At 35.1% G+C, this 10,334-nt stretch overlaps 1 protein-coding gene across 1 annotated transcript; it reads left to right on the top strand.

Annotated features, from left to right (window-relative positions):
• Nucleotides 1-1,121: 1,121 nt before the first annotated feature.
• LOC138336034 (globin-like) lies at nt 1,122-9,411 on the top strand. The gene is made up of 5 exons (XM_069285299.1): nt 1,122-1,304; nt 3,083-3,202; nt 4,031-4,111; nt 4,328-4,493; nt 5,258-9,411. Exons 2-5 carry the CDS (start codon nt 3,093-3,095, stop codon nt 5,405-5,407), a joined length of 507 nt encoding a protein of 168 aa, XP_069141400.1. The 5' UTR covers nt 1,122-1,304; nt 3,083-3,092; the 3' UTR covers nt 5,408-9,411.
• Nucleotides 9,412-10,334: the final 923 nt, after the last annotated feature.

Raw genomic sequence — 10,334 nt, 5'->3', positions numbered from 1 at the left:
GCAACAAAATATTTAAGTTTCTGTATAATTATGTAGTCTATCATGTCTCCACCCGACTACATGGGAATCTTACCTGTATGTATATATATATATATATATATATATATATATATATACTGTCTGGGTAACCAACATAACATCGTGTGTTTTTGTGTTTTAAAATTGCTTCGCGGGGAAATAAAACTCAGTTTTGACAACCATTTTATTATATTAGTGGTAGTAATTTAATTTCCATTCGTGTAGTTCAAAGATCAAAAAGACTACAACAATATATACACAAATATAAAAGATGTGATTGATACATTGAAATTAGGTAGAAATGTAGGTTAACAGATATGGAGCGTAACACACTAATTTCCATTTGTCAATTTTCAGAATATAATATTTCTTCGTTTCTATAAGGAAGTTAGAAAGGCAACACATTCAGCTTTTCTTTGGCGGCTGAGGAATATGAGTGATTACATGTTTGACATGGCGTTGTCCTTTATTTTTTGATGATGTCACATGAAACATAAAAGGTATTTTTGCGTTATTAATATGTTATCACGATTATTATAAAACCAGAATGATGTTTCAAAGATTTAGATAACAACTATTTTCATTTTCATCTATTTCATAAGCTCATTTTGTCATGAAAGACATGGCAGGTTTATACATTAAGTGGACACCAGATGAAAATATCGACCTTTAGTTCACAATTAGTAATTGCGCCCTCGATATTTGAACTCGAAATCCAGAGATGGAATAATTCTAATAGTTCTATATCGGAAACATTGCATAATCGACTCTTTTACTTATGTAGCTTGCCAATCACAGATGACGTTACAAAGAGTTACGAAATTTTCATTGGCTAAGCTAAAACTTAAGTCTAAGACTGTTCTATGATCCTGGAATCAGGAGACATCAGAAAAAATCTATCTAAACGAAAGTAACACACAACACAGAGAGGTTGTCTTCAAATGACACTAAACTTGGGTGTTGATATAATCGTAATAATTGCTAATTCATATCAAACTAATCAAAATATGAATACCTTATTAACCCAGGACATTCGACTATGTTGCTGTAACTATATACACCTACGGGTGGTATTTTTTCACAGTCACTTTCAATCGTATACGTGACTCTGATCATGTAGACATCTGATTGTTTGGTAAACAAAGTAAAGATTTTTAGATGTTTGTGCACATTTCCACCCGATTTGGAATTGTACCCTGGTTAAAATGTTAGTATTGCAGGGTACCTTGAACAGACTACCAGTAAACGAGTTAGACAGCGAGTAACTCAGCGCGGATTTACCTAAGGTTAGTATATAAGTAAGTGCGTGTGTTTGAATGTGATTTATCGCTGTCTAATGCCACTGGCAATGTTCTTTAAACTTCTGTATTTCATTTTCTACATTAACAATTTTCTTAATCCAAAATATTTGTTTCGTGCCGTAATTCAACGAAATCGAGAATTTCACGTAAATAATCGAGATACAATACAAATATAAAGTATGTAATTGGCTTAAAGTATTTTAAAATTTAGTTTCTATGTACTCGTAATATGAAATGAATTTCTTTGAAATACATAGATCTCCATGTAACAATTACGTTTCATCACTTTATTTAATACCAACTTATTATGCAATGCAGATAAATTATTACCCCATCGTATTTCAAGGGCATATTACAATACAAAATTACATCCTTGATATTCACACTTCAACTGGTTTAAAATTACATTGAATAGATTATACGCAAGTCTTAATTCAATACATTTAGAACATAAATTATTAAAGCAATTATATAAATAAAGGAATAGAATTTCCTGACTTGATGGTGATTTCAATAAAATCTAAAACTTTTAAATCATGCTTTGTATAACAAGGGGCGAGTGTCCTGCGAATCGATCAAATACGTTTAAGTGTCAGAAGAATGATAAATAGTTAGTTCTGAGCTTGTCTAGACAAAAACAACGACATTGACCCCGTTCTACTTGTGAAATACATGATAATAGTTGTGCATAAATACATATGTGTGATAAAAAGTGAGATATCGTTACAGGACAGCAGATGATATCAGGTGTTGATAAAACAGGTCACACACCTGGTTTTTATCGCTGACTTATCAATCAGCGACCGCACTGCACACGGCTAGTCGCACCTGAAGTGTTATCCTCATAAATCACTTAGATGTTTATCATGTAATTCGCCAAAAATATTTCACAATTTGGTATTACATAATACGTGTAAAGTCTCAACCTATATCAATATTACTACAACAATAAATATATCACATAATTCGCCTGATATTCATCGTTCGTGTTATAATTCTGCTCATTTGATATGATTTAGTACACTCCTTTTTTTCCCTCCAAATTTTGTAAATCAAGCATGTATAGCGTCTTTAAAAAAACAACATTTCATTGTGATTTAGTATGTTGTGATGAAAATCTGTCGAAATGTAAATATTATTCGAATAATAATTATTTTAACACATAATTCGTTTGATATCCAGGGACTTTGCCAATGTGATATTTCCATATATAAAAGGCGTGCATGTGCTGTATCATTATCGTTCTCCATGGGGGAAATATGTTCATGCAAAAAATGAACGTCATATTTTCGTTGGTAACGGTACATAAAGAACACATATCTAAAATGTAAATATCAAATGGATGGAAAATTAGATAATTAATTAGTTATTCAGCTAATTAGTTCAGCTTATCTGATACACAAATTTATATTTTGCGTAATTGCCAGTGACTATAAAAGTATGTGTGTGAATTCCTATTCTATATCGATATCAGGCAGGTGATCTGATATGATAAAAAATTCGCCAGGTTCAATCCTGTATGCTTTAGCAGGCGTCACAGGGAAGTTAGAAAAGTACATAAGTATATAACGGGTTAAAGGTCAGGTTTGTCGGGACGATAAAGCAAAACACCTATTTTATCTGTCAAATACATGGCCCAAATACCATCATCCCTTCAATTAGGAAGGTCAACAATTTAAGTTAACTACATACCAAGTATTAAGGTCGAAATATAGATACAGTTAGAAGAATTCGGAAACTGAAAACAACATATTTTTGTTAAGTGCACAGACAATGGCGGACTCTTCCAAACCACTCACAGACGAGGAAGTAAAGCTACTACAGGACAGCTGGAACATACTGGCCGAGAATAAGAAGAAAAATGGCGTGAAGCTTTTCATGAAGTAAGTACACGATTGTAAGGAATACTACCCGTGTTAGTGAACCATCTAGGCGTGATATACGTTCATTCAATTTACCTCCATCTTAAACAAATGCTTTTTCCAACATATAACATTTCTATGCTTTTCCAAATATATCGAAATCCTATATTGCACATGATCACAAACGTATCATACCTCGTCAGACCAGTCCCTACTGGATACGCGTAGACGATAGAAACTGTAATTGAGAAAGTAAAGTATGAGTTTAATTTTTATATTGCATTAAAATAATTTCTTCTGAATTATCGCCCCTTTTTTTATGTATAGTCATATAACATAACGTTTATTTGCGGACGTGAGAACGTGAAGAGAATGAAACCACATAAATTATAGTCGTTATATATCCCGATAAATACCACTGCTTGAACCAGGGGTGACTAGAAATAAACAAATGGAGTTAACAGTTAATTTTTAGACAGGATATTTAAATTTGACTTTATGATTTACTCATGCTCACTTTTAAGAACACCCTCAATAGTTTAGGGGTTATGATGGCAGTGATAATAACCAATGGAATATCAAGGATGGGGTTGAATGACCTCCTCAGTATGTTTGACCTGCTAACCTTTATAAGGACATTATCAACAATCAAGAACTTTCGGCAACTCGCTTAAACGAGAGCATAGGAAATTCTCCTTTTTGATATAGATGCATGTTGAGAGCGATCTTGTTTTGAGAGTCTGCAATATGCATATCTTTGTTTTCCTATACAAAGTGAAACAAGTGATACAATAATATTCTCACTCCGTTTGTGCCAATACAATGTACATAGATATGTTTTCTTTTCAGGCTTTTCGAAAGGTATCCTGATGCGCAACAAATGTTCAAGTCGTTCCGAAACGTCCCCCTCAAGGACCTTGATTACGATGGGTAAGATGATAGGATTATAAGCTATAAATAGAAGCTTGAAAATATGATTATAACAAGGTTCTTATCTACTTACTGTATAGCAGATCTGTCGGTTATTTTCTCGGGGATGATATTTTCGCGGTGTTTCGTGACATTGCAATGGTACGATCATGTGATCGGGATAATCCTATAGGGCATACGTTACTTGTGCTGTAGCGTTGTTTATTACCTTGGTAGTGAGACCACGAAGAGTAACAGACGAATGGTTGCCCACGGATTGAGTGTCATGTACGCCATGGAGTCCTACATCGATAGTCTGGATGACATGGACTGTCTGATCGAGTTGGTACGGAAAACAGCACTGGCCCATCTAAAACGAGACGTTGGAGTGAAAGAGTTCATGGTAAATACAGTTACCTTGTTATTTAATGCAACCGAGACACAATGGAAAGGGGAAGCGGTGTCGAGTTGTTAAGATGTCAAATTTCATGTGAGGCAGTTGCCAGGGAAAGACTTCTGATGGATAGCTTTTCTCCGGGTACTCCGGCTTTCCCCAACAACAAACCTTGCACGTCCTTAAACGACACTGGCTGTTAAATAGGACCTTAAACTATTTAAACCCAAACCAAACTAAACAAGAAAGGTACCAATCTTTTAATACGTAAAATTTAAAATACGCAAAATTCTCAAAAATTAAAATATGCAAAATTAAATTGCCCGCGAAAAGAGGGGCTGCAGTATAGAAATAGTTCATGATATGCACATTAAATCTCCAAATATATTAATTAATCTATTGTATCATTTACTAACTGCAATTGATGGATATGGTTTCCTCGATTCATTTTAATTTCGTAGTAGAATTTGTAGTTTTAAATCCATTGTTTAACGAAGTATTATACATACAACACATTATTTTTTTTCAAATCAAATTATGCTGTAAAAGTCAAATTGCTGAGTGAATTTGCGATCCGAATTTTGTTCCTATTCTTGCTGACCCCAGGCTTACTGGTCCGTACATTATCGACTAAGCTAAAGAGAAACTCCCTCGGCTAGAAAACAACTGTATCACTATTTATAATCAAAACCTGCTACATCTAAACAATTACATCCTTCATGCAGTATTAGCAATAGTTTGGAGATTCTACTGTGTGTTTTGTCTGATTCCAGTGGATGATCCCGGTAACTCACGACCTCATTGATTACGCCACAGCGGGAATGGACGGTTTGGATCTGGGTGCTATCAAGGCAGCATGGAAAAAGATATTAACTTTAGTAGCAGAACTTGTGGGAGAGGAGGCCAAAGCAGGCGACGTTTGAGAACCTTGTAGACATGGTCCAAAGCAGGCAACGTTGTCTGAGGACCTTGTAGACATGGTCCAAAGCAGGCAACGCTGTCTGAGAACCTTGTAGACATGGTCCAAGCAGGCAACGCTGTCTGAGGACCTTGTAGACATGGTCCAAAGCAGGCAACGCTGTCTGAGAACCTTTTAGACATGGTCCAAAGCAGGCAACGCTGTCTGAGGACCTTGTAGACATGGTCCAAAGCAGGCAACGTTGTCTTTGGACCTTTTAGACATAGCAAAAGCAGGCAATTTTGCCTGAAGACCTTGGAGACACGGTCCAAAGCAGGCGACGTCTTACATCTTGTAGACATGGTCCAAGGCAGGTAACGCTGTCTGAGGACTTTTTAGACATGGCCAAAAGCATGGAATGTCTGAGGACCTTGTAGACATGGTCAAAAGCAAGGAAAGTCTGAGGACCTTGTAGACACGGTCCAAAGCAGGCGACGTCTGAGATCTTGTAGACATGGTCCAAAGCAGGCAACGCTGTCTGAGGACCTTGTAGACATGGTCCAAAGCAGGCAACGCTGTCTGAGAACCTTGTAGACATGGTCCAAAGCAGGCAACGCTGTCTGAGGACCTTGTAGACATGGTCCAAAGCAGGCAACGTTGTCTTTGGACCTTTTAGACATAGCAAAAGCAGGCAATTTTGTCTGAAGACCTTGGAGACACGGTCCAAAGCAGGCGACGTCTTACATCTTGTAGACATGGTCCAAGGCAGGTAACGCTGTCTGAGGACTTTTTAGACATGGCCAAAAGCATGGAATGTCTGAGGACCTTGTAGACATGGTCAAAAGCAAGGAAAGTCTGAGGACCTTGTAGACACGGTCCAAAGCAGGCGACGTCTGAGATCTTGTAGACATGTCCAAAGCAGACAACGCTGTCCGAGGAGCTTTTAGACATGGCCAAAAGCAAAGGAATGTCTGAGGACCTTGTAGACATGGTCCAAAGCAGACAACGCTGTCTGAGGAAATCGAGACGTGGTCCAAAGCAAGCAACGTTGTCTGAGGACCTTGTAGACATGGTCCAAAGCAAGCAATGTTGTGTGAGGACCTTGTTGACATGGTCCAAAGCAGGCAATTTCTGTCTGAGGACCTTGTTGACATGGTCCAAAGCAGGCAATTTCTGTCTGAGGACCTTGTTGACATGGTCCAAAGCAGGCGACGTCTGAGGAACTTGTAGATGTGGTCCAACCAGGCGATGTCTGAGGAAATATTAGACCTGAGTTATGGTAGACATCAAGTAGAAATGGAATAGAAAAGGATTAAACCAGAAATAGCTTAAATATGTAGAAGGTAATTAAAAGTCTACAAAGACGGTTGGCGACATCAAAAGTCGACATATCTCAATTTCATTCCTATGATCAACATCATATTATCAATTACTTCGCGATGAATTCATTTTCGCGTTAGGAATGAATCGCAATATAGGCGAGGTCGCGAATTTAAAATCTCACACAACGTAAGCAATTTACAGTAATATAGTGGAGAATAAAAATATGTTCGCCAGATAAGTAACTTGATTTGGCAAATCTCACGCATATATACTAATTTTAGGAGACCCTGAGCAGTCGTAAACATGCAGGATACATTTGATGTTACACTGACTATCCGTTTAAGATCATTTGTTCGAAAATTAGGGTTTAATGACTTGATGTTAAATTGTGCCTTTACATGTTTGCTCTATGAAAAAAGACAAAATATTGTCAAAACAAAGGTCATCGCGAAACACCTTCACGAAAGGTCTGCTGTATGGACCAAATAGTTCCATGATGTCCAGGACAATCGCCAACATATTACTATATCAACTTTTTCGCTATGAATGTAATGATAAACGTAGTTTATGTTAGGTTATATACATATTTACGTTTGACTTTTTCATGTTTTGTTTAGATTTAACGATATTTTTTTCTCTACAATAATATGATCAATGATGACCAAATCCATATGAGGTGCTTCTTACTTGTTAGATTTACAATGTAGATATCAATGTTAGTATTATTGACACAATGATTTATTTTAATCGGATGAGCTTTAAAATATGTCTGCTTTCAAGACACTTTAAGACTGTTGGAGTTCTGTCCCTTTTATCCTTTAATTATAAACTTGCCAATTTGTTTGTTTATAAGCCAATTATTCAAGTGCCTTTATTAAAAAAAAACTAACATGCATTTATTTTACAGAGATATAATCTTAAATATTTGGAGTATCTGTTTTGTTAAGTGATAGTACTTTCGTACGAATGGCATGGATTCAATTTGTGAAATTAATTTTTGATTAAGTTTACATTGTTACTACCTCAATACTATATAGGATTTGGAAATGTCGGATATAAAAGCTATTTTGGCAGCATTAAAGACAAGAAGGGACAACCAGAATAGAAAACTGTTATTAAAATATGCAACGGTAAATTTATGTCAATGCTTTGGTGTGGTTTGCTTATCGAACATAGAACTTGTAAGCGTTTAGCAGAGACAAAATAGAACAAAAATAATTTTATAATTCAATTTAGAGTTGTAATATTTGTACAAATAATCCAATATAATATTGGAGCGTACTATAGAGTAGTGAGGCGGAATTGAATTATAATTTCTAGATTGTTTATATCGGATAAAACGACGCAAAAAGTGTTAAGTATTTTGTTTAAATGAGAAATTACATATATCGTTAGAACATCAGAGCATATTTTGGAGCACAGTGATGTAGGAAATTAGCTATATTTCAGGAGTTAATAACATTATAAGATGATTTAGATTAGTCTTAGGATAATTGCTTTGATTTTAGATATGTGGAAAAGACGTGTATAGTAAAGAATATCAAATATAATTTAAATTTACTTTTTTTTAGATAGAGTTATGTCCCTTTATAAAGACGTCTATTAGATTTATTTGAAATCTAATTATCTTTTTGATTTATCATTTTTAATTCTTATTTTATTTGAAATTTTGTTGCGTATATACTTTTTAAAAACATTTTTATTAACAATAATTTTATTTTAGGTAGCAGACCTATATAGACAATGCCTGATGTCTTATCTCGTTGTCAATAAAATTGTTTGAAAATGAAGTTGAAACACTGTATTGAAAAAAAATAGTTTGGTGAAATGTTGAAATAAGTAAATTAAAATAGCTTTGCAGACTTTGTTTTGGAAAAAAAGGAAGATATAATAACTGCACATATTATTTATTTCAAAGATAATGTATTGTAGATATACATGAGGTTATAGAAATGTATTATGTTATTTTTTGTTGCTACAGTAAAAGCCGATATTACCCGAGATTACGTTGTTGTCTTTAGTTCTTTCGGACAATTCACTCAGGCTAATTCTTTTACATAACCAAGAAGTAAAATAAGGCATAAATGTATTATTCTACATTTCTTATGAAACATATAACATGAAATATTGACAAATTCCACGTCATTGTTTAGTGTTTTAATTAATATCGTTGAAATATCAAATCGTTGATCAACACGCTTAAGCAGGTACAATATGGACGCTGTACCCATACCCGAGCCAAAGTCAATCATGTTAAACATATAAGCTACATAACCACCGAGAAGGTGATAAAATGATCTTTAGGAAAGACAATTTACTTAATAAGGTAAACACACTACTGTCAGAGCAATTTGAGCATTTCTAGACAAAAGTTGCATTTCTCTACGAGCAAGGGACAGGGTTCGGCATACAAGAAGTTCCACCACAATGTGTAATGACGGACAGTGAGCGAGTTTGAACATCTACACACATATCACAACCATGGGCTTTTCAGGCATATCACAGTAAAACCGACTGATCTGATTTCAATTAGAACTGGTTTTTTTCTCCGATATATATGCAAATTTTAATGTTCTCTTAGACTGAATTGTCCCTTTAAATCCAGGTATTGGTCCAAGTCCATACAATGGTATTCCTTATTTGTATTGTGTCAATATTTGAATGTGTAATATTCATATTTATTTCATTGTACATTATACAGCATGTACAAATACATAATAATAAGTTTTTTCCTAGTTATGTTATCATTTCAAATAACTAATAATACCATAGAAGGGGAGACAATCCAAAGGTGAAATGATTTTGATTTGCAATATGGCCGTTAAGGCAAAAAAATATATCTTGAGTTCTAAATGGAAATGACGTATGGAGCTAACATGTAGAGCTCGGAAGGAGTTTCATCATGCTGAGTTAATCAATGAAATAATATGTCAGACAATTTATGTCAATTTGCAATGTTAGTCAATTGGGTATGTGTGTGAGTTTGATTTTTAAATATGGCCGTCAAACATTATTATTGTTATTGATACATGATACCACATCTCATTCCTATTATTTCATTTAATAAACTGCATCATTTAACATTTTCTCCTCTAAGTGGTGTTAGTAGGGGAGAAAGCAGATCTTGTGAGTGAAGATATCTCCTTATCAGCATACATGGCAAATCTACAGCATGGCGTTCCTTAGCAACCTGCAATTACACAGAGATTGCATTTGTTGCGAGAATGCTCACAAATTGTCAATTGTAAATATAGGTTGGCCTTACTCCAACAAAACGTACTGAAACTAACTTCGCGAAACTAGTCTATGCGGACTAGTCTATGCGGGGAAGCTTCTTGGGCTGAGAGTTCATTAAACTTGCGATGACTATTGCAAAGAAGATTCAATGGACATGGCATGTTATAGAGAAGGCAAGTTTGTAGTGATTATTTGGTGAATTCATATGGACGTACCATTGTTTGGAGTGATCGACGATCTGTTTGAGGAGAAGCTGAATAAGAGTGATGGTTTGGTATAACACAGGGCAGCTCTGATTCCTCAAAAAGATTCACAAACATCAAGGTCATCTATGACACACAAAACACCACTGTTGAGCTATACGCTTTACATCTAAAACATGATTTAACAGC

The sequence above is a fragment of the Argopecten irradians genome, chromosome 12 (assembly GCF_041381155.1).
Source record: "Argopecten irradians isolate NY chromosome 12, Ai_NY, whole genome shotgun sequence".
Taxonomy (NCBI): domain Eukaryota; kingdom Metazoa; phylum Mollusca; class Bivalvia; order Pectinida; family Pectinidae; genus Argopecten; species Argopecten irradians.
The sequence above is the reverse complement of the archived record's forward strand: the minus strand, read 5'-3'. Positions and strand labels throughout refer to the sequence as shown.